General features: G+C 43.7%; 6 protein-coding genes across 6 annotated transcripts; all 6 read left to right on the forward strand.

The window, feature by feature from the left end:
- Window positions 1–7,311: 7,311 nt before the first annotated feature.
- Pmar_PMAR011807 (hypothetical protein) lies at window positions 7,312–9,651 on the forward strand. The gene is made up of 9 exons (XM_002773898.1): window positions 7,312–7,488; window positions 7,533–7,648; window positions 7,872–7,956; window positions 8,074–8,153; window positions 8,481–8,556; window positions 8,603–8,730; window positions 8,781–8,874; window positions 9,069–9,182; window positions 9,634–9,651. The coding sequence occupies exons 1-6, from the start codon at window positions 7,347–7,349 to the stop codon at window positions 8,629–8,631; spliced, it is 528 nt and encodes a 175-aa protein (XP_002773944.1). The 5' UTR covers window positions 7,312–7,346; the 3' UTR covers window positions 8,632–8,730; window positions 8,781–8,874; window positions 9,069–9,182; window positions 9,634–9,651.
- An 841-nt stretch (window positions 9,652–10,492) lies between these two features.
- Pmar_PMAR011808 (hypothetical protein) lies at window positions 10,493–11,101 on the forward strand (the record flags this gene model as incomplete). Its single annotated transcript, XM_002773899.1, has 3 exons — window positions 10,493–10,610; window positions 10,857–10,956; window positions 11,002–11,101. 3 exons carry the CDS (start codon window positions 10,493–10,495, stop codon window positions 11,099–11,101), a joined length of 318 nt encoding a protein of 105 aa, XP_002773945.1.
- A 371-nt stretch (window positions 11,102–11,472) lies between these two features.
- On the forward strand, window positions 11,473–13,624 carry Pmar_PMAR011809 (hypothetical protein; the record flags this gene model as incomplete). Its single annotated transcript, XM_002773900.1, has 9 exons — window positions 11,473–11,615; window positions 11,739–11,846; window positions 11,893–12,016; window positions 12,494–12,673; window positions 12,890–13,014; window positions 13,058–13,156; window positions 13,204–13,314; window positions 13,389–13,458; window positions 13,505–13,624. The coding sequence occupies 9 exons, from the start codon at window positions 11,473–11,475 to the stop codon at window positions 13,622–13,624; spliced, it is 1,080 nt and encodes a 359-aa protein (XP_002773946.1).
- Window positions 13,625–16,065: 2,441 nt separating this feature from the next.
- On the forward strand, window positions 16,066–18,303 carry Pmar_PMAR011810 (Protein PPLZ12, putative). The gene is made up of 7 exons (XM_002773901.1): window positions 16,066–16,141; window positions 16,186–16,339; window positions 16,507–16,662; window positions 17,170–17,312; window positions 17,359–17,450; window positions 17,787–17,890; window positions 18,082–18,303. The coding sequence occupies exons 1-7, from the start codon at window positions 16,092–16,094 to the stop codon at window positions 18,226–18,228; spliced, it is 846 nt and encodes a 281-aa protein (XP_002773947.1). The 5' UTR covers window positions 16,066–16,091; the 3' UTR covers window positions 18,229–18,303.
- Window positions 18,304–18,381: 78 nt separating this feature from the next.
- Window positions 18,382–20,523, forward strand: Pmar_PMAR011811 (hypothetical protein). Its single transcript, XM_002773902.1, has 7 exons — window positions 18,382–18,523; window positions 18,569–18,659; window positions 19,371–19,445; window positions 19,768–19,880; window positions 19,934–20,014; window positions 20,252–20,326; window positions 20,373–20,523. Exons 1-7 carry the CDS (start codon window positions 18,383–18,385, stop codon window positions 20,439–20,441), a joined length of 645 nt encoding a protein of 214 aa, XP_002773948.1. The 5' UTR covers window position 18,382; the 3' UTR covers window positions 20,442–20,523.
- A 1,108-nt stretch (window positions 20,524–21,631) lies between these two features.
- On the forward strand, window positions 21,632–22,088 carry Pmar_PMAR011812 (hypothetical protein; the record flags this gene model as incomplete). Its single annotated transcript, XM_002773903.1, has 2 exons — window positions 21,632–21,772; window positions 21,822–22,088. The coding sequence occupies 2 exons, from the start codon at window positions 21,632–21,634 to the stop codon at window positions 22,086–22,088; spliced, it is 408 nt and encodes a 135-aa protein (XP_002773949.1).
- Between the last annotated feature and the right edge of the window lie 612 nt (window positions 22,089–22,700).

Here is a 22,700-nt window from a genome sequence, read left to right on the forward strand (position 1 = left end):
TGCAAGTTCCCTAGGGGTCGGGGGTCTTGGAATCTTCGAGCAGGAGCTTGAATTAGAATCTTTGCCCTTGGTAGCTCTGCTTGTAGGGAAGTCGAGCCCAGGGGCTGCAGGGAGGTTGGCCAGCCGAGTTGAGTGACGGTTGGCGTCGTTAGTAGAAGTAGTAGATCTTGGAGAGGCGTCGAAGGGGGCCTCGTCGTCTGGGAGATTGGGATTAGAGATCCCGGTAGAATGTAGCGGAGCTGGCTGATTACCAACCTGGTTGTTAACACAAGAACCGGGCATTTCTGCAGACAGATCGCTAAGTTATCCTTGGGGTAGAAGGGTTGAAGAATCAATGAGGGAAGAGGGAGAAGAACCCAACTACGATCTTGAGCCAAGATGGCTACGGTCGTCTTACAATCACTAGTGTCCCAAAGGCTTGTGCTTACTAAGCCAACCTACGTCTAAGGGACGACTAATGGGGTCGACAAGGACGAAAGTAGCGAGTGTAACAAAGCAATATGATCATAGAACTGCAAAAGAGAACGAATTCGACGCCTAGCCGTTTCAGCCGTTTCAACAAGTCGACATGAAACTGCCTAGCGGAGCGAAGCGATCGCTACAATCGTTTGACGGCGGAGCGAAGTCGTCACTCATATTGTTTTACATTACTCGCCGTAACATTGTTTGCTTGTCTTCCAATGGGAAATTTTTTCATTATCAGTTTGCGTTATTTGGTTCCTATGCCTAAACCAATCTGCTGTCATATTTGCAATCGCGGGAGCGACTTTGGGGCGATGGCCGATTGTGACTCGTGTGGTATGAGAATCCATATTGCAGGGTGTGCCGATGAGGCTGTGGATTTTACTTCATCGCAGCGTTATGTATGCCATCGTTGCGAGCGTCAACGGAAAAGGTTCCGAGGAAATAGTACAGTTATTGAGCACTTGATTCCCGCGTTTCGAAAACTTAAAATCAAGTGTATATCGAATGGAACAGAGTCAGCGCGCCTCATGAATGTAAGTATATATTGCTAAGTAACTTTGGCTGTTACTTGTTATTTGTTTGATAAAGTTGCACCTTAAATTGGATTGTTAGGAGAAATTTTTTAGGATCTCATATCACCTTGCAAGCCGAAACCTTCTCGGGGTGCCATCGAGCAGTTGTGGAATAATACAGGGCAACAACAAACGTCGGTGGGAATGGTGAAGTAGTGACTAGTGCAATTCATCTCCTTGTATTGTTGCGTGAACACAGTACGTGTAGAACATCTATGTAACGTAGTATCAACAAAAGCATAGCGGAGCACGCGCAGCAGGGAAATTCCATAGCAGATGTGAGAGACAGATGAAGACCATGTGTATGCGCGTGGCACGCACATAACAGGAAAGCGGCAGAAAAACCACACAACGGACACATTTCGCGTATAATAGGACTGAAAGAAATGAAGAGCTGCGTAAGTACGGACATCGTCAAAGTATCGTCCGGGTGATTGCAGATGAAACATCACCCAGTGAGGAATTCATACTTCCCGTAGCGGAAGAACGCTCCCAGAAAGTAGTACTTTCCGGTGAGTTAATCTCTCATACCCGCCGATGTTTTAGAAAAAATTGCGAGAAAAAAGATAGAAATGAGCAGAAAAGTGGCAGAGGGGCGTATGCCATAATGTATTTCTGCCAAGAAAAAAATTGAAAAAGAGCAAATTCTAAAAACATGCTGAAATGCATTTCTGCACAAGAGAAAAGAGCGTTTCAGCAGAAGTGCGGTTTTGCACAATGTCAGAGCGCTTTTGTAAATCAGAGTGCTATTATGTGTGATAAGAGTGCGATTTTGTAAATAGCTGGCGCTGTTTTGTCGTTTAAAAACAGCGGACACATAAGAGCATGTGCGGTTCTTACGGGCCAAAATAGAAAACAGCACTCCGCTGTTGTGCTGTTGTGCTGTTTTGTATTGTACCGATTTGAAGCGGGTGCGCTGTAATAGTCTGTGAGAATTACACCCCGTTCCCGCCTATTCCACATGTGGCGAATAGTCAACTCGCCAGGCGGTAGGCGAACTATATATGGTTGGTTTTGCATCCTCTTTCTTGGGAAGTATTTGAGTTCACAAGTCTTGGGTGGGAAACTTCGGTCGATATTGTTCCCTGTTGCGTCTCACAAGGGGTTTCACGCTTCTAGTGTGAAGTGGCGTAATATTCAATGTGAATCACACGACGTGTATTTTTCCGCGACCGAAAAACAACTGTTTCACGCGAAGAGAATTGTGATATATCTTTTTCATATCACGCCTCGTGATTGACGAGAGGCTGCTCCCTCTCGAGGTGTGCCATTACCCTCCCATTTCGAGTTTCCCAACACTGTATTTCGTGTTAGAACTCACACTACTGAATTGTGTGTAGTATTACCTACTATAGTGTTGTAATAAATAGTAAGTGCTAAGATACTGTCGAGCGCGATTGATCTTTCCCAATTCGGATGATGAAACGATCTGTTGAAGAATTGCTTTGTCACTCTGTATTCCTCGGTGGAAACATTTGTCATACCTAGTGTGAATTCCCGGCCTACGAGTAAACATATATTATATTTAATTATTCAAATTAATTTATTAACTGAGTTTCACCCGTGATGTGAAAAAACACTGGTGGAAAACATATTTCACGACTACTGCATATCACCGCGAATAGCGCGTAAAACGGGTCGTGAAACTCCGATGAACTATTTAATATATTTATTCTTATTAATTATATATACTTAAAAGTATCAGCTTGTTACGGTATAAGCCCATGCCGTCGTCCATCCAGACCTCAAGACGCCCTAGAGGAGTTATGCTAAGGTCAGCCGTACCTTTTAATAGTATTAAAGTCAGGTTCCGCGATAGTCTTACTACTGCTAGTAGACACTCGTAGTTTGGATGAACTCGAGTCGGATTTCGTATTCGATTTCGTATTCGATTTCGGATTTCGAGTCGGGGGAGATTCGTATTAGTTAGACTTTGCTCCAGAGAATTTCCCCAATTTTCCAACTCGACAATTCCGACACTTGTACTTGTAATCTGCTCGTGATCGTGATCACACTTAGCCTCAGTGCTGCTATCATGATCTACTACAACTTCTTGCATAAAGATGTACATCACTAGACTGCGGTGAATTCAATAGCTAATACGAAGCATAACTATATTAATGGTAAAGATTAGTGTTAGTGTACTCCAGTAACCTGGCCAGATGAAACATTATGAGCTTAGTAGTAACACTATCGTGTCAACTAAGGAAAGTATCCTGCTCTAGATATGTTAATCGTCTTTGCTATAGATTGTATACATCCTGTTATGAAGTATAAAACTGTATGATAACGCATGTAGCACCGTAGTAGTTGTCGATTTTGAATTCTACCTGGAGTAGGGTTGGCAGTAGTGAGAATATTCTAGAAGGTATAGCGTGTAGTTTTCCTTAGGTCGTGATAGGCTTGCTCTCTTCGACGTTGTCACTTCTACTTCTACTTCTACTTCTACTACTACATTTCCCTTGAAAATAACTCTATAGCGACTTCATGTGATGATCGTTAATGTTAGGTACTTCTTCCCGGGATGCTGTGATAGCAACACTATGAGCCGACTCTGTCATTGTGACAGTATATACTTGAGCATTGCATCCTACTTCATACCGGGAATATCACTCAGGAGAGGGGTAGTAGTAGTAGTAGTAGTAGTAGTAGTAGTAGTAGTAGTAGTAGTAGTAGTAGTAGTAGTAATAGTAGTAATAGTAGTAGTAGTAGTAGTAGTAGTAGTAGTAGTAGTAGACCTATTTCGTCATTTCCTCCCTACTCTACATCGCAATATCGGATACGAATTCGTAAACTTTGTGTACAAACAGCTGTGCTGTAAGCGCTGTGCCGGAAAGAGCTTCTCATCATAGTTTCCTTACGATGTAGTCGTTGTTGGGCAAATATCCACGACATGAATTGGTGACAACATGATAATCTCGAGAAAATTTTCAGAGGTCCTTATTGGTTTCTGTGCACTTCTACCCTAGTTCATATATAATATGCAATGATTAGTGAAAAAACTTAACACTGAGCTTAGCTGAGGGTATACGTAACGATGTCGTGTTTCTCAGTTTCTCATATCACTGTCAGTGGACCTCTTTGCGATCCTACTAGTAGTGTCGTGGGTCTTCGGAGGAGTGCCTGGAGTCGCTACTGCATCCTACATACATCAAAGTATAGGATTTATTATAGTCATCATCATAGTGGTAGTAGTGCTCTCTTTTTCGAATTTGTCACGCGAGGCGGGCATTCAGATGACAATAGGACTATGCGGATATCGGAGAAGGAAATCTACTCTAGGGTGTGCGTTCATACGAGTGTATGCATCCATCAAGACTGTTCTATACGTGGTAATAACAGGGGGTCTTCACAGGGAAGCATGTATTTCCGGGAAAGGCAAATGAATTGAAATCATCACGGATCAGAACATTGGAAAATATATGGTTGCTTTCCTCAGCTGAGCTCTCGGAAGTTTACATACGAATTCGAATAGAAGCGTTGAGAAACCGAACAAAAAATTCCCAAAATTTTCTCTTGGAATTTTCATTTCCACGTCAGTTACGGATTGGATTAATACCACTATCGGTGGCTTCGAACACTTTTGATGGACACTGGACGGTCTGCTGTAATCAAATCATCATCATCAACGCGATAGAGTTCCCCTCAGGCTCTGGGTTGGAGCTCAGCTCTAGCGCAATATTCTCGGTGATATGGATCGCCATAGACATGTATGTGTTGTGGGTAGTTATCACTACTATGGAAAAATCACCATAAGCACTCCTTAGATAGATTGGAGTTTCCTGGTAGTCTGTGAATATCGTCACTGTTTGAGACAACAACGACATGGGTTGGTGGGTGTGGTGGAAACTGAAGGTAATTTTGTGGCGCGCGGTAAAGATTTACGGATTAGTTTCTCAGGATCGGACCTCGAACGCATGCTAATATTGGAGTGACCATTTTATTCTTAGTTTTCAGAATAGTTCCAATTCAGCGCAATTCCGTCTGTTGTGTTGTTTGTGGTGCAGCTTCGCTCCGCTCAAAAAATGATGCACGAAGTCGCGTTTTTGATAATTCCCCTTCGATGTGTCGGGAAGGTTGGGCTTATTGATGTTGGCAGAAGAAGAGCTTCGCTCCGCCGTAGAAATGATGCATGATTTCACTTTTTAGTGTTTCTGTGATGACCACTCTTCAAGAACGTGCTTGTCTCAATTTAGCAGCGATTTCACGTTGGGGAGCATTTCGTGATTCGAGCCATGGATTGATCGATCTCACTCCGTATGCCTTGTCGGTTTTGGACTTTTGTCGGGTGCGTCCTGGACCCCTCGAGGTGGTCCGTACGGTTGCACGGGATTGTATTTTGGATCTGGATTCTTCCGTGTGCGTTACGAAAGATTCCGATAATCTTATAATAGTAGATTCGGTCAAACTGGAGGTTCGCGAAGTTCCGTTGAAGAGCTGTAAGAATGGCGAGATGCATGTGACGCGTATCCAAAGGTTGAGCGATGAAGATACGGATGAGGTCCAATCGAGTACCATAGAAGAGTGGCATGAAAGTCGGCTGATCAGCAAGTTGACAAGGATGTGTTTTTCTATATGCATCGACGAGAGTCTCAACGAAGTTCTTATTACTCACCCTCGAGGGGTGACAGAACGAGAACAACTCGAACGAGTCACCGCGGTATCTTTGCACGATCCGGACATGATCCGTATCTTAGACACTGCCAACCTCGACCTTGGCTACTGTATACCAGCGATTAAGTACTCTTCCAAGACTGGTTTCATCTACATACTAGATCACGAAAATTCATCACTTTTGTGCACGCACCGGGTTGGTGACGAACTAGAGCTCGTTTCTATTCGAACTATGTATCGGTCGAAAGTCGGCGAATTTGTGATGCGATTATCCCTTCCTGAGGACTTTGACGTTTTCACCGACAAAGAAGGCCGAGAATGCTTACTGGTGGCTGACACTGACAACAAGCGTTTAATTTTGTGGCGCGGTGACGATCCTGTTGGTCGCGACTTAACTGGTCGTATGAACGGCGAACCCATATCGGTGGAAGTTGATGATAGCAGACGACTCGGTTGTGGGGGCCCTCGAGCGTATTTCGGTACGCTGCCAAACAACACTCTGTGTGAGATCTCTTTGAATGATAACGAGGCTATTCCTGTTGAGAGAATGTTTGGTATAATACCACTTGATATTGCTATCGATAAGGGAATGATGTTCGTTGCTGATGACGTTACTAAGAGTATTGTACAACTACAGTGTACAGAGGAGTGAATACTCATTGTAGAAGCCTGTTGGGTTGTAAAGTATTTCGGGGGAGACGACATTTACAGCATGGTCGTTGTAGTGAATGACGACGTTGCTATGACTATAGACTCGTCTAGAGAAACCAGGGTGGTGGGAGATGATAGGAAACATTCCTATTGGAAGTATATTCGAGGCAAGGTACTCGTGTGATTCTTCAAGTTGAAGTTTATGTAACTATATATGTGGTATAACTGTGGTATGTGTTCAGTCTGGACGTAAGGAGAGCTTGTATGAAGTTCTTGACCATGATGAACACAGAACGAAATGGTTTATAAGCAACACCGTCGGAGTTGTTCAATTCACCACTGCTTCACACGCGAAACGTGGGCTGTCGATTTTACGCGGAAATTATGATGTTAAATGTGTTTTTTATTACGAGTGAAACTCCACTTTATCGGATGAACTCATTGTGACCAGCAAAATTTCTTTGAAAATACCAAATCTCTACGAACTCAGGTAATTTTAGATTTTTTTTCGAAATTTCAGGGAAAATCACTGAGTGAAAAGTCTACGATATTATAAAGTTGTTGTTGAATTTACTATATGGAATTATGGTCACCACAAACGTCGTTAATAGGAGTCGGTACGTTTTGAAAAAAATCAGCTATTTCACTGGAGTTTCACGGGCGGCCGTGATATGAAAAGCACTAGTGAAAAACAAATTTCACGACTACCCCATATTGCGAATATCGCGTTTTTCACCGAGTTTTACGTCACTTCGCGTAAAACGGGTGAAACTCCACTAATAACTTTGGGCAGTTCATCAAAAACCGTCCGTAAAAATTTTGAAAAAATGCACATTTCCCCGGAAGGAGTAGGTAAATTATTATAAATTTCCGGCAAAATATTAAATTGACCGCGACATTTCTCATGGGCATTCAGGCGGTTTTGCTGATGGTGTCGTCATTTGAAATGTACCAGAAAAGAATTTCCGACATGGCAAAAAAACATCATTTTTTTCTGATTTTCCTCAAAGTCTTATTCTCGCCACTTTCACTATAATATTTTAAATGTTATTACGGCTATCGTCAACACCGAGACTTCCCAACGGTCTGTATGCGTTGGTGACCAGTAGGTCGTTCAGAGTGCGGGGTCGGGTGAAGCGAGGAGAGCTCATAGAAAACATCCCCATTGAGAGGCTCGACGCTGATGGTATGTTCGAGGAGAGCAATAGTGTTGTTGATGGTCATCGTTAGGTAACGGTCGAACAACTCTTGAATGGAATAGATTTCGAGGCTGTTCCTTTAACGATACGGAGCTCGTCGTCCCCGGTGCACTACCTGGAGAAACTGTCACTGTGAAGATTGGCGGAGTAAAGATGAAATGCATTTATTTAGATCGAAAACAGCAGAGAAAAGTTTATTAATTTTACTCTGAAATAAGGTGTTATAATTCGTAACATGTATCCCTTTTAAAAAATAAATCATCGCGATCCGATTTGGAAATAATATAAACAATAATTTCCGATGGAGTGAAACTGGTTGAAATATATTTTCGTAATTGTTATGAATATTTCTTACGTCTCAAATTTTCAGGTCCGCGGCAATGGCAAGAAATACAACGAAGTTTTCGTTCACGTTTTCGCTAGAAGGAACTACGCTGTCGAGCCCGGCAGTTTTGGTAAGCACTTGTCGTAGTTGATGATCGTGAACATATCTTGAGGTCGATGATGAAAGATTCAGATGATGTCCGAAATAGGGCATCTACCCTTGCCGTGATCGATTACTTCTGTTGCAGGATCGCCAAAGCTGTGGATGAACAGTACTGATATATTGGATTATCATAAAGACTCCCCTTATGAGATTCCTGAAGAACAGGTGAGAAAAAAGTTTGTGGCATTTCGTAAAATGTGCACATGTTCAACTACATGTGTTGGTGACAGTATGGAAATTTTGGGAATTTTTTACTAGGACTTTTTACTATAGCTCTGTTACTTGTAGTATTACCGAATTCGTATATGCACTCATATAGTAAGTGAGAAAACTCCTAAGCTCAGCTGAGGAAAGCGAACATATATTCCAACTCCAGTGATGGAGTTTCATCCGTGATATAAAAACACTATTTCGGGTTTTTCACAGAGTTTTACGCCACTTTACGTAAAGCGGGTGAAACTCCAACACTGTTTCAATACTGCTCATTGTTAGGTCTGCGCGTTATCGATAAACGTCATGATGAGCTTAGTTGTAGTGGTTGCCAGATACCTCATTTACAGTACCAAAGGTGAGTAAAAATAACAATGGTAAAAATTGTATTTCCCTTCTTGTAGACAGCTTCTGTGGAAAAGAAAATTGCTGACGGAAATCATACCACACCAATTTGAACACAAGCAAGATAGCGACGGGCTACTCCCTATTATAGCTAGCGGTCTTGAGCCTTACAAAGAACATCGAACTTGTAACTCACGTCGTCGGACTTTGGAGAATCAATCTGTTGTGAATAATCAGATTCACAGATTATGCATTCACCCGACAGATGGGACCCTCCCGTTATTGGCCACTACGCTCGAAAAGCGAACGCCCCTGGAGAGAGGAGAGAAATGTAAGGCAACAGCAACGCAACTTGGGTAGCGAACATCTTCTTATATTAAAATCCAGGCTTAAATCAAATATCGAAAATTAGGTTTTCACTGATATCATTAGTTTTACGGTTGAGCATCCCTTTCGTAAGAAAACTAAGTTTTCATCGCGAATACCACCTTGGAAGGAAATGCCGAAAAGTTTTGTGTGAATCAGAATCACAACAGGAGGTAGATGTCCTCGTAAGGAGCCTCCTACTTCCGAAGCTGAACGAGTCATCATGGAAGTGCTAGCTCGACAGTACACTGTTGATAGGGAATATTACAGCGCGTGAGCTACTGCCAGGGTTTGGGGAATATATGTTTGCTTTCCTCAGCTGCTGAGCTCAGGAGTTTCCTTACTACTTATAGAAGTTTATATACGACTAGTAAGGAAATATACACTCCATGAGTCAGATTGTATTATGTAGTCAAAATACTATGAATATATTTACATCGTGAAAAAGATTAACCAACGAATTCACGTAAAAGTGTGGAAAGAGTACCAAAATTTCCATATTGTCACCAACACATGTAGTTGACCATGTGCATACTATATTCCCACACTGATGAGTGTTGCTGTAGTACCGACAAAGATGGAGTACTACAAGAACAGCAGTGTCGTGTTTTGGGTACAGTATGGTACGGGTCTATTTAGTATTGAAATGTGGAAAGTGGTCATAGAGAGTTTCAAATCGATTATTATCAATCTCGGAAAATTGCTCATGTTTTGCATTTCGTAGATACGATTTTTGGCGGCACCGAGGTAACTTTATGGGCCTCAGCTTCCACGTGGGTAAGGATGCTGATGGGAGACGCCACATGTTGGTGAACATACTTCTCACGATGGAACTCGATAGGGAAAGGATGCAGCCACTAGTTGATGCTTTGACAGGTGTAGGTGGGTAGCGCACTATGATGAAGTTAAGATTCTCTTATGTTGTGCATGCGTGCAAGATCAGATACCACAAGTTAGAGCTATCGTGGCGAACAGAGTTGATAGAGTTTACTACCCGGGTTTCAACATAAAGTCAGATGACCGCAACCAAATGGTGAACTTCTATTCGCAGCCTCGCGGAATTCGGAGCAGTTATCGCTCACCGTATGGACTACGTTTTTTCGGTTAACTCCCAGCTCATGTTCACCGTAAACTCTTATTACATTCTCACTAATGGAGTTTCACGACCCGTTTTACGTGAAATGGCGTAAAACTCGGTGAAAAACGCGATATTCGTGGTATTCAGTAGTCGTGAAATATGTTTATCACTAGTGTTTTACATATCACTAGGGTGAAACTTCAATAAATGAACGAATGAGTGAAAATGGAATCGGCTGAATAAATGTTGTACCATACTTCAACAGAAATCGATACCGCGTTATTCTCAATGACGACATTTTGTGTGAACTTGAATATGACTGCAAATTGCAAATTACTTAGTGAATAATAACATATAATTTTCCTCTGTTATTGACATTCATTGAGAGGTGGTAGAAGTCCACGCTTACTTGTTCCGTGCTGAAATTGTTTACCTTTTTTCTCTGAGGTTGTTGTTGTGATTTTAGCTCCTTTATGGCGACGAGCCGTACATTCCTCACACACTAATGGTGGGTCAGAGGAAAATACCCATCAAGATTGGGGTTGGTGACGTCCTCTGGTCTAACGTTACAATTCATAAACAAATCCTCGACACGGTCTCCGAGTTCGCCCGGCCTGAGAAAGGTGAGTTACTCGAGAAAAGCTACTACTACTACTACTACTACTACTACTACTACTACTACTACTACTACTACTACTACTACTACTACTACTACTACTACTACTACTACTACTACTACTACTACTACTACCACTACTGCTAGTACTACTACTGCTACTACTACTACTACTACTACTACCACTACTGCTAGTACTACTACTACCACTACTGCTAGTACTACTACTACTACTACTACTATCACTTTACAGGAGACGTCGTTTGGGATCTCTGGGCTGGCAATGGGGTGACGTCCTTGACGCTTGCAGGGAAGTGCAGGCATATAGTGGCTATCGATGCTTCTCGAACCCGGTATGAATTTCGTGGCGCGCGGTTTCTCACGGTTCTCCTTTCTAGTGTCAATGGTTTGAAGGAAAACCTAAAATTGAATCCTGAATTAGCTGCAAATGTGACCCCAGTTTTGGCCAACATCTACCGTGAGGAGACTCTTGTGTGAGTGGGAGCTGTTATGCTATGTGTTGCAAGTGCTATGGACTAGCAATTAGAAAGAGGTTCAGAGAGGTGTGGTATTGACTGTTTTCATTGCTGTTTTTGTTTCATTTGTACTGTTTGAAAATTCGCTACCTTTTTCGTAGAAATCATATACTACAGAACTCACTAATCACAACAATATCACTATTCTCATATTATGGAGGATGCCGTCATGCTCAGCTACCTTTCTGGTCACATCCACCGTAATAGAGCGTTACAGTTGTTGGAGACAGCTTACACAAGTCTAGAGGATGCTCGAAAACTCCGAGGGTTCGGCGTTGTCCAGGGGATCAACAGAACTAAAAGCCTAGTAAAAGTATATGGGTTCACATATACATGTATTCCATGCAGGAGAGAAAGCATGCAAGGCAATTCACAGAGTTACCAACAGAAGTGTCTGAAGTGCTGAAAGCTGAGGCTAAGTTGGCTCTAGCAGAGGGCACTGTGGAAGGAGACAAACGATTTAATATTCTTGTGAAGTGAGTTGAAATACTGGGCGCGCGCTTTTGTTATGGAAGTATGGAATACGGCGAATGGTGAATGTATGTATATAGCAAGTATAGGAGTTACTAAAGTGAGCTTCCTGTGGGGTATTCACTTAGGCATTTACGATCGACGAAAACGCCCGAGGGGTTGCAACCGTTGTTGCCGATAAAACAACCGTGGATGATCGAATTAACACCGCAAATGCAGCAGAATATTACAGCAGCGTAGGGACGAGTTGGGAGAGGAGTGGTATGGAAATTAATAGGGTAGATATCAAAAAGTCCGGTCGAGAATAGACCGCGGGGAAGCGGCTGATGACGTCATACAAACCCCTGAAGAGGCTGAGAGAGAATCACAGCTTGTGGATGCTGCCTACATGTGGTTGATGAACAAAGTAACGGCTAGAGGGAATGCGTTGATACCTTGGAGTTTCGCTAGTGATCTGAATAACACTAGTGGGAAATATTTTCCTCGCGAATATCGCGTTTTCCGCAGAGTATTACGTCACTTCCCGTAAAACGGGTGAAACTCCATTGTTATTTTCATATGCAGTGTATTGATGATGATAATGTGGCCGAATATAGTCTATGGAACTAAAATGTTAGTTTTTTGCAGAGTTGCGGTATTTTTGGCCGAATTCTTCGAATAATCGGCGTATCGTGTTGACTTGCGAGGCGTCAACACAGACTTCGTGATGTGCTCTTACATGGCCGTACAGAACTCGTTGTAAGGAGAGAGCAAGAGAATAAAACAAATATGAATATACTAGTACCCTTATAGTTGCGAACTATACTGAACTAGATCGAATCGTATTGTATAGTAATAGTCATTATAGATGTAATGGATGTATTGTTGTAGGAGTTTATATTAGGACAAACCAACTAGAGTGCAGCAGCAGCTGGCCGAATCTGAGGAAAGAAGACTGTCGCCTAGTGTTGAGCCGGTCGAGAGAGCCCCGGCCCTCCCTGGAGCTGGACGCCCTTACTACAGTTGGGAGACTCTTGATAAAGCCAAGGAGAAGGAAGGAGGAGACAAGGATGACGCCAGCACAGTAGGTTGACGCTGGTCGCCCCCTCGGACCAGTGTGGTAAAATATGCACATGGTCGAACACGTATGTAGGTGACAATATGAAAACTCTGAGAGTCTGTGTACGTCTGCCCAGATCCGTATATGAACTCCTATAGTTAGTGAGGAAGCTCCTAAGCTCAGCTGATGGAAGCAAACATATATATTTCAACACTGCCTCGGAACAGTATGGCCTTTCAGGATCTCACTGTTACTAATAAAGATGCAATAGAACAGTTGAACGAGGAAGGTCCAGTATTCGAGATAAGCTTAACGGCTCGCAGCAGCTCTGGTGAGGATGATGGTGATGCAGAAGATGTTGCTCAGTGAGAAAAAGAGCTCTTCTGTCGGCTCCTATATTCACCTTAGGCGTGAACTTGTACGCTCTCGGAGTCAAGACTGGCGAACTTCAACTTTGCCGTCTCCCGACGTCGTTGTCATTAGTTTTCCACCCAAGTCAAAAAAGAGGTAAATTCTAATTCGATTCAGCACTACGTTAAATTTGATTTCCTCAGCGAGAAGGAAGGGAGTTTGCCGAAGCTCTTTCGACGGTGGCTGAGAGCATCTGCCGTGAAACGAATCGTTGGAGTATTTACTGATCCTAAAGGCTTATCGAAGGACGTCGGGTAAGCAGTGCGAAGATGTTCGTGATGACCAATTGTGTTCGAGCACCTGAGTTGAATTTTCGTTATCGTGTTAGGCATTTGAAACAACTTGGATATTCACCAGATGACATCAGAGTGATTGACGCTCAGCCAGGCACGATGGAGGTAGGGGATGTTGGGTTGATCGAAGGAGTTTATTTATTCTCAAAAGGTTGTTGTCATCGTTGAGTTGAACTTAAAAAGCGTCCGATCACACGACAGGGCAGCTGCTGTTGATAATATCAATGTGATTGGAGAAGCTACAGGGGCGCCCGATAAACTGCCCGGTTGACCTCATGTCTGTCACCAGTGTGTTCGTTTCCTGAGAGCTTGTTATTGCGCACTTCAGTTTTACGGTAATTTGCGCTAAAAGCAATGCCGTTATCGAGCAGTCAGCTGCGTTCACGAGAGAGACATGTTCACTTTGGTTCTGCTCATTCGCCCAACTCACCAGAATGATAATTCGGGTATCAAAGCCTTCAACATAATTCTGGAATTGTATGAGCTCTCCGGAGACGGTTTCTTTCTTCTCTTACTCTTTGTCGCCGCTTGGCCAGGCGACTTGGTGAATACTCGACATACTTATCAGAGATAATACGGTCGAAGATGAATAGGAACAAGAATAGTTGAGGGTTTCTAATAAGCTTCAGACTCTCGGCGCTGCTCACTCTACCATAGTGGTATCAGTGAAAAATTCACTGTGATAAGCAGTTCGTCGTTGTCGCTGACAGTGGCGATAATAACCGTCCAAATTCCTCGTGATTTCCAGCCTTTTTATGCCCTTAGCAAGGCAGTTCACTATCATAGCCTTTCCCTGTTCGGTTAAGAAGCTGCTTTCGGCCATCTGGGTTGTGGACGACAGAATTGCTCGAGGAATTTGCATGGTCGTATTGACACGCGCCTAACTAACTCTCAGTGTATATTCATTATATTTGTATATTTATCATGTTGATCAAGCGTATAAATATTCGCCGACAAAAAATTTCATCGCACTCTCATAAGAGAAACGCACACAGAGTAGTAATGGACGACCACATACTGAAGTGAAACGGTCGTCGTGAGGTATTGAAGTTGTATACAACTCAACAGCATTTCAAATTGGTATGGTACACAACTGAGGTAGTGACCATTCACATGCACTTACTATAACTCATGCTTGCACTCAACTGCCTCAGTAACAGGACTCAGTAATGATACGCTTTTCGTAGTGAATGCGGTAGTCACAGCACAATCACGTTGTCAATTTAAGAGGATAATCAAGTGACGGTCCGATTTACGGAAGGTCGGCTGCTGCTCCTGTTGAACGAAACCGTCAAGGCTTGAGAACCTGTAAGGCTGATATAGGGAGACGAGTGCAGGTAATTACCATTGAGGAAGATACTATCGACCATCTCTCGCGAACAGTGCGAAGGATGGTGGCAAAATGGACAGTTTTGATTATGTCGGCATCCCAATGCTGAGGAGGAGGAGGAGATATGTAAAGGTGAGAGTAGTCGCGTCATACTGGTGAACACGAAATGGCAGGGTTGGCAATCAGCAGTGTCGTGTCGACGACTGCCTGGATTCTCGAGAGATATCTCTATCGATTGACGACAACGCCGTAACCTGCAATTGTGAATTGTTATATTCTATCCGTGACCAAGATGATTAGCTCACCTTCGACCATTCCGGCCTCCTCTATTACTCCTATCTGATGCAGCCGAGGTAGTGGTAGGGGTACAATCCCCAGCAGTAGAAGGAGGATTAGCGAGAGTACTCGACAAACCTTGAAGATACTCAATTGAACGCAGCGTGAAGATTCATTCAGCACGAGTGAAAAATCATGGGAAAATCGCGAAGTAGGTTGAGCAAACCGTCTTATAGCCAAAAACGCGCATATACATAAAGCGCGATATACTTGGTGTTGTCGTAAAATTTGTCACTCGAAAGAATATCGCGAAACCGTCCTCGTACATTCCCTACGTACACCGATACACTACAGCGGTAATAAAACCACTGCTCGAGTCGTCATGAAAAAAACTACGATGGAGATCCCTGAGGCTCTTGAAATGAAGACACTTTTTCTAAATCTCGTCAAGTGTCTTGTCCCTCCAAAAAGACACTAGTCGACTTACCATGATGCGCCATACCAGAATTCTTCACATCGCTTTCTACTGTGCTTGCTGTGCTCAACGCGAAGGATTCCCTCGCCTCCCGATCTCGACACGGTGAGTCGGTGATCTACGAAAATCTCGATACTCGAACGTATTTACTCCAGTTGGCTTACCCTGTCTAGGATGGCGTCATGATGACAAGCGGTGACCGGTTGGTTTTTGTAAAGTAAAGTGTGAGCAGCTCTAGTGACAGAGTCTGTAAGGCCCGGGCCTGGCATACTGCTAGGGCGCTCGGGCTGGGGTTCTAATGGGAAGTGGATGAACGTGTTTCGGAGAGCTCCACGGTATCTGAGGCGGCGTAGGGTAAATGATGGGGTGACAGTGATCTCATACTTGTCTAGTTGAATTTGAATAGAGTGTGGTATGGAAATATATTCCTCATTGTCACCACCCTGCATCGCCTCTCGTCGGTGCCGCATGGACATTAGCCGACCTAGGAATGAATCTTCAAAGATACTCTTTGTACGATCTCATAGAGACGGGCTGTATCCTGGGCGCTCGAGAATATCGCGCTCGCCATTGTAATCGATTATGTGACCAGTGACGCGGAAAGGAAACGACTTGAGCTATCACGTATTTTAAGCCTCTTTCATTAATTGTAACCGCATGGGTTGCGTCCAGACCGTCCCCAACGATCGTGTTGCCGTTATCACAAGGTAGAGTTACTCTTCTTGGCTTGTTTATTTATTTTTTTATGCAGATTCGGTAAGTTCGACCGTCTCGGCCAGCCAGGTTTGCTGTGTTTGCCGATACCCTGTATCTGTGTGAGGGCCGGGGATGTCTCTGTGAGAATTCAAGAGACTTCTATGACCTGCGAAACGAAGACTAAGGATAACGTCTTTGTTAGCATACAAGTAAGTGTTCGCTCTCCTCAGCTGAGCTCAGTGAGTTTTCCCACTAATGATAGAATTTACATATGCATTCGGGTAGGAGTGTAGAGGAACTAAAGGGATTTCTTTTCCAGAATTTTTGTAATTGTCACCAACATTTGTAGTTGATCGTGTGCATATTTTCCCATTAGGTAGCCGTACAATATGAAGTAATCAAGGCGAAGATCTACGAAGCTTTCTATCGCCTTCACAACCCCACAGTACAGATCAACTCGTACGTATTTGATGTGGTTCGATCGACGGTGCCTGGCATGCTACTTGATGACGTCTTCGAATCAAAAGACGAGGTAAGGATAGTAGTTTGTGTATCACTATTCGCTCTTGCTATAACGACTATATCAAAAAATACGCGACGGAGTTGATATAACACCAATGCAACATATAGCCGATAATGTTGCTATAACATTAGTAGGAGCATATAAATGATGATGTTATCGTAGCCGCTTGCAGCCAGGCGTATTGTATGCATTGTGGATAGTAAATTCGAAAGGATTGCAGACTGAAAATATCAATGCATAATTAGTAGTCGTATCGCATTGAAAATAGGAGTTGTACAGACACGTGCCGTGTTGATGGATCTGCGCACAGTTGTATTTTAATGTTAATTATTTACGTTATGTAGATCTACCAGTATCACAGCAGCGCACAAGGAGCGAGTGAGCTCAATTTAGACATCCATATGGTGTCTTTGAGAGTTTACTCTATGAAAGTGTACATGGCACTGTAAATGGAATAACTTTTGAATTGTTATTCGATCGTCTGAAGGGTCGGTCATGAGCCCTGCCCTGTTTTAGGTTGCCAAACAAGTGAAGGATCAGTTGCAGAAGATTATGGGTGAATTTGGATTCCAGATCAATCAGGCTTTGGTAACTGACATATCTCCTAATCGTAAAGTTAGGGATGCCATGAACGAGATCAACGCCAACCGCAGGCTGAGGTGTCGTGCTTGCTGATTGTCGGTTGGGGTTATGTTGGTTACTCAGAGTGGCGGCTACTGAGAAGGCTGAGGCGGAAAAGGTCGTCATTGTGAAGCAAGCAGAAGCAGAGGCCGAATCGAAGTTCCTGCAAGGACAGGGTACAGTCGAATAGATTGTCTCGTTATATTAGAAGTGTAGTTATTGGAGTCTCATTCGCGATATATAAAATAATAGTGATTGTGGAATCTTGAAAACCACTCCATAGCGCGAAAATCGCGTTTTTCACAGAGTTTTACGCGACTCGACGCAATGAGGGTGGAATTCTGTGATGTAGTTTTCTTTTTCATGCTTCCTCGCAAAATGTATTATAGCGCGTCTCTCGAGAGAAAGATGACCAATCGTGTTTGTGGTAGTTTTCACTAGGATCAGGAATGGATGTTCTTTTTTGCTTCTTCTGACTACGGCTGTTTATCTTTTATGTTTTATCATTTTAGGAGTGGCCCGGCAGCGCAAGGCGATCGTTGATGGTCTACGCGAATCAGTAGGAGATTTCCAAGAGGCTATTCATGAGATGTCCGCAAAGGATGTGTTGGAATTGGTAGAAAGGAGGACGGGAATCGCTTGAACGATTTTGGTTGAAAATACTGCGCATTTTTCGCTTCATAATGTACTCTGTAACTGGTCGTGTCATTTCATGTTCGTAGTATGAGTAGTGCAACATGAAAGTGTCAGCAGAATGGTGTTTCTGGATATACGACTGAGATTTTAGGAATTTTCCCATGTGTGTAGGTATTGGTAACGCAATATTTCGACACTCTAAAAGAGGTCGGAAGCTCCTCAAAGGCTAATACGGTGTTCGTGAGTAACTCGCAGAAGAGCGTAACCGACGAGATTAAGATGGGAGTGTTGCAAGCCAGAGCCGGCGCGGGCTTATAACGATGAGGGGAAAAGTTTTTGATAAATGTGAAGATATCAATGAAGCCTATTAGATGAGAATAGTTATTATCAGTTGAGCCTTTTGTTGGTTGGCATTTTGGAAAACTAATGTTGAGTTTAGTTTGTCATTCGATCGGCGGTAGTTCCGTTATCAATGTACTTAACACGAAGTTTAGCAACAGCGGCGAATAGGGTTCCTTCACGCGCGTTTTTTGGTGGGTCTGTTTACAGTGGGATGTTTGATGGGTTTACGGTACGAGGAAAAAATGCGAAATTGGACGTTAGAGCGATCATGGTAATGTGGTTTTGGAAAGGAGGATGTGTTTGAAGGGTCCTTCAGCCGAAGTTGGAGAGGAAAGATGATGGTGCTGTTAGTGTGGCACGGGAGGGCAGAATCAAATGGACTTTTACTGGGAATAACTCTGCGAAGGGTAATGCTGGTGGAAATTGAAGTTAGAGAATTATGGTGAATACGATGTGGAGTATTTGAGCGAAGGTTCCGGGAAGTGCTGTAGGATGAGGTTTCTGGTAGCGCGTAAAGGTCTCTTTGGATGCTTTAGATTTTTATATATTGGACATACATACACAATGAAACCGAGTAGCACACGATCTGTCTCGACAGCACTATGATAGTGCGATGCGAAAATGCTATTTTTGTGGTCTCACGATGAGAGACGGATTTTTGATATATCCATATCTAGTAGCGTGGAAAGTATAGTATGCGTTTGGAATATTCGGAGAAAGTGAGTGAAAAATTCCGGTTAGTCAGTTACGGGGATCTTCGCAAAGATGGTCTTCAGGGTCTTGCGGTTTGGCATTAGTACTAGGCCTTCTCGGAGAAGGGGCGGAGCTCGGCATCCGGGTTCGATTCCCATGCCTGGCGTTTTTCTGCAAAAATATGTTTTTTGCACGGAAATCTACATGGTCCGGGCGGAACCCTAATTTCGTATTTTTCCTAGTATCCCCAGAGCGAGAGCTATCGAATGGTGTATAGCATGTGATCATAACCTCCCTAGATTGAGCTGGATAATTTGTACGCACGCACGCACGCACGCACGCACAAAGTGTTAGTAAAGTGAGAGAATACGCTCCGCTCGCTTCGCTCGCTCCGCAATTAAAGCATATGTGGAGTATTCCCTCAGGTATTACAGTGTCGCTACCACCAACGACTATCGGTTCCCTACTGCAGGCCACCACTACTACTAAGCTCTCGTTAGGTAGTAGTGAAGTCTGGTCGGGGTTTATATGGGGAGACAAGGAGAGTAGTCGGTAGATGATAGGAAACAGTGGGAGAAAGGATAATAGGATTCGTGTCCGTTATCTCCGTCATTCTAATTAACCCACATTGGGATGCATATATTTGATAGTATCGTTACTTGATACTGTTGTCGTTGTTGTTGTTGCTGTTACTGTTGTTACTGTCGTTACTGCTGTTGTTACTGTTGTTGTTGTTGTCGATGTTACTGTTGTTACTGTTACTGTTGTTGGTAAGCAGTGTGATTCGCGTGCTCCATATCTAATTTTCCTTTTGTTTCTCAGCTACGTTCTGGAAGATGCCCGAGTACGCAGATCCCAACATTCCCTGTAAGATCGAATTGGAGCCTCTAGCTGGGGGCGAAGGGCTTCTCATATCAGTAGCTCAGAAGCCTGAGGTTATCGGGGAGATTTGTGGTCTGGTTTTTTGGGAATCTTGTGGTTGTTGCAGGAAGATTCGCAAGAGGTCCAAAAAGTGTCCGTTGAGGCTACTGCTGGAGAATTGAAAGCAATGCAAACGGTTATGGAATCTGTAAGATCGTGTTACGTAACAATTGAAAAATATAAGGGGTGGAAACGTTTTGTCCCGGGGAAAAACATCGGATGCTTACTCAGTTGATCGAGTCGCCGTGATAATTTCTTGTGCAGTCGCATTTGTTGATAACCCACGTGTTATGTGTTATAACCTGTATTGCTCGGCTTATGGATGTATATCCTATGTGGTGACACTCTGCGTGTCACCACATGAATCGTCTCCCCTGGTCTGTAGATGCTACCTTCGCTCTATGGTTGGAAGCTCATTCCCGTAGATGTGCAAGGAGAAAACGGTAACGGGGATGTTGCTGTAAGAAGGAGTTGGATAGTCGCGTTTGGAGATCTGTTTATATCAGGTTGGAACCTCTATTACGGAGGACGTGAAGAAGCCGACAGGACCGAGCGTAGATGACTTCTTCGGTTGAAGCATGGGGGGTTGACTCTAGATGGAACAGCGTAATTTGACTGATTCATCCGCAGACATTTATGTATTTTTTAAAGTCTCTCGGTGGGAATTAGAGTTATGTTCTAGTCGGGTTTGAGCGTACTTGTGCACTCAACCGTGTGATTCGACAAAGCATCCTTTGATACTACCATACGGAAGGAGATAATCGGATGAGATGTCGAGTTTGCACTTGAAAGCGACCTGGCCTGGTTGTTTGGTGTGATTCTTGATGTACACTAATGAAGTGGAACGAGATGTAGCTATAGAAGGTCTTGTACGAGCTTGTCTACAATGAGTTCGAGTTGGTCAGTGCTCTTACGAAATACTTAAGTTTAGGTGACATGGTTCAGTGGTAGAGCTTCACGTGAGGTATAGAAGCATCCAGGTTGACTATCTTGAAGACATAATATTATGGAATGCATGTGGAAATTGTCTGTGTTGTTATGTTGTGTTTCCCGGAATCGTACGAGGAGTACTTACGTGGAATGTAAGGTAAGAGCTAGTGAGTTTGTGAGAGCTGTAAGTTACAGCCTGTAACATCAACCCACGTTTGTAGTATACAGTACTCGTGACTATCAGAAGATCCACGTTCGATACTAGTGAGAAACTGACCTTCACAAATTCGATAGTGATATGAGGGAACGCAACTAGAAGTATACACTTCTGCCATCGAGAAATTCTCCGCGAGAATGTTAGTCTTCGATGAGGGATGACTAATGCTAGGTTATGGAGTCCTTACCCGAAAAGTCGATACTATGGACTTTTCGCGTCTCGGAGATGATCCTTGCGGTCGCCACACTGTGGCAAGTCCTTGTGTTTCGTGGTCATTACGCAGCCCCCGAAGCTGTGGGAGCGGATCCTGCCGAGAGGAAAGGGAGTATCTTGGCGGAGGTTATCTCGCCCTGTGGACAGCATTCCTTGGCGTAATGAACGAGGCAATTTGAGAAGGCTTAACTGATCCCTCGTCAGTTAATGCGCATCGATGCGAATCTACTAAGCCATCTTATCGGCGTTGGACTTGGACTTCACATACACGCATGATCGTCAGTATTCTATGTCGCTGCCGTTTCCAAGATATCAATACTTCTTGCAAATGCATGAACGTTGCCAACCTTAATCAGCAACCGCACGACGCAGAGTTCCGTCCAAATCTTAATGCCGACGCATGAAATGACTGCTCATCAAGAGGTTTCTGTGGGGGAGCCTCATTCCGTGATGGAGACTGTTAAATTAGCGGCCAGTAGACTTGCCGAGGCCGCTCGACGCCACGAGAGGATATCCTCTTCTGATTATATACGCAATACCGCGGATGTAAGGTATGTTCAGTTCATGTGCTTGTTTCACGTTGGTGTTATGGTAGCCAAGTTGTGCGAGGATTCGTAGCGAGCTACAAGCTGTCCACAAAAAGCGGCGATTGGAGAAGCTTGATGCTGAGCAACGACAGGCGAACAACGACTTCTCTGGTGTTGACGAAGGCCTTCCCATCACACAGATCATGCGTGAAGATCTCATCAGAGGAACTGAAGGTGACCAGAGGCTCAAGGAGTGGCTGGAGAAATACGTCTACGGCTGCGGCAATGCATCTCCGTCAACTTCGACTACTACAGCCACCACCGATTCGGTGTAGAAGATATTCTTCCCTGTGCGTGATGTCTCTATCGACTGAATCTTTTTGTTATTGGCATTTGATGCCATCATAACGTGTGTTCTTTTTGATTGACTCGAGTGTGGACCATTGCATGATAGGCGCTGTGTAGTGGATGCCGATGAGGTTTCAGAGTTTCATCGAAGTTTAATCCACCGACATCCGAGTAATGCCGATGAGGTCACTCGACCTTTTACGTATTGCGTTTATTCGCCACTTCTGACAATGCGCTCGTGAAGATGGAAGCAATAGATCTCCGAAGACTGGTTTCGTCATACGCTTTGTCCTCTCGCTTGGCTCAAATACTTCATCAATCATCTCAGCTTGAGCATATCGTCTGAACAGACCCACACGCCAGTAGAATATGAAATCACCAAGATACTTGTGAATATAACCTTTCGAAGGAAATAGAGTAACTCGTTGGAAAACGATTAAAAATCATGCGAGCTGAGGCTGAATCAGGCATCAACGATGGTTATAACTTTGTAGCATTCTCCGGGAGTATTATTCCCGCTAGTGCCCAGATTGATGCTGTGAACTCATTGCAATGGATGCCTTGTGCTAAAGAGTGTTTGTCTATAAATTGCATCGATC

The sequence above is a fragment of the Perkinsus marinus genome, assembly GCF_000006405.1.
Source record: "Perkinsus marinus ATCC 50983 genomic scaffold scf_1104296958712, whole genome shotgun sequence".
In the NCBI taxonomy this organism is placed as follows: Eukaryota; Perkinsozoa; order Perkinsida; family Perkinsidae; genus Perkinsus; species Perkinsus marinus.

Excerpts from the sequence above, each read along its gene's own strand:
- Pmar_PMAR011810 (XM_002773901.1), top strand. The coding sequence starts at position 16,092 with ATGGGTTGCGTCCAGACCGTCCCCAACGATCGTGTTGCCGTTATCACA. Across the intron at positions 17,313-17,358 it reads AACGCCAACCGCAGGCTGAG|AGTGGCGGCTACTGAGAAGG; the intron begins GTGTCGTGCTTG and ends TTGGTTACTCAG. Across the intron at positions 17,451-17,786 it reads GAAGTTCCTGCAAGGACAGG|GAGTGGCCCGGCAGCGCAAG; the intron begins GTACAGTCGAAT and ends TTATCATTTTAG.
- Pmar_PMAR011811 (XM_002773902.1), top strand. The coding sequence starts at position 18,383 with ATGTACTTAACACGAAGTTTAGCAACAGCGGCGAATAGGGTTCCTTCA. Across the intron at positions 18,524-18,568 it reads TGGACGTTAGAGCGATCATG|CCGAAGTTGGAGAGGAAAGA; the intron begins GTAATGTGGTTT and ends AGGGTCCTTCAG. Across the intron at positions 19,446-19,767 it reads TACTACTAAGCTCTCGTTAG|CTACGTTCTGGAAGATGCCC; the intron begins GTAGTAGTGAAG and ends TTTGTTTCTCAG.
- Pmar_PMAR011807 (XM_002773898.1), top strand. The coding sequence starts at position 7,347 with ATGTTATTACGGCTATCGTCAACACCGAGACTTCCCAACGGTCTGTAT. Across the intron at positions 7,489-7,532 it reads TGAGAGGCTCGACGCTGATG|GTAACGGTCGAACAACTCTT; the intron begins GTATGTTCGAGG and ends GGTCATCGTTAG. Across the intron at positions 8,154-8,480 it reads ATGAGATTCCTGAAGAACAG|GTCTGCGCGTTATCGATAAA; the intron begins GTGAGAAAAAAG and ends GCTCATTGTTAG.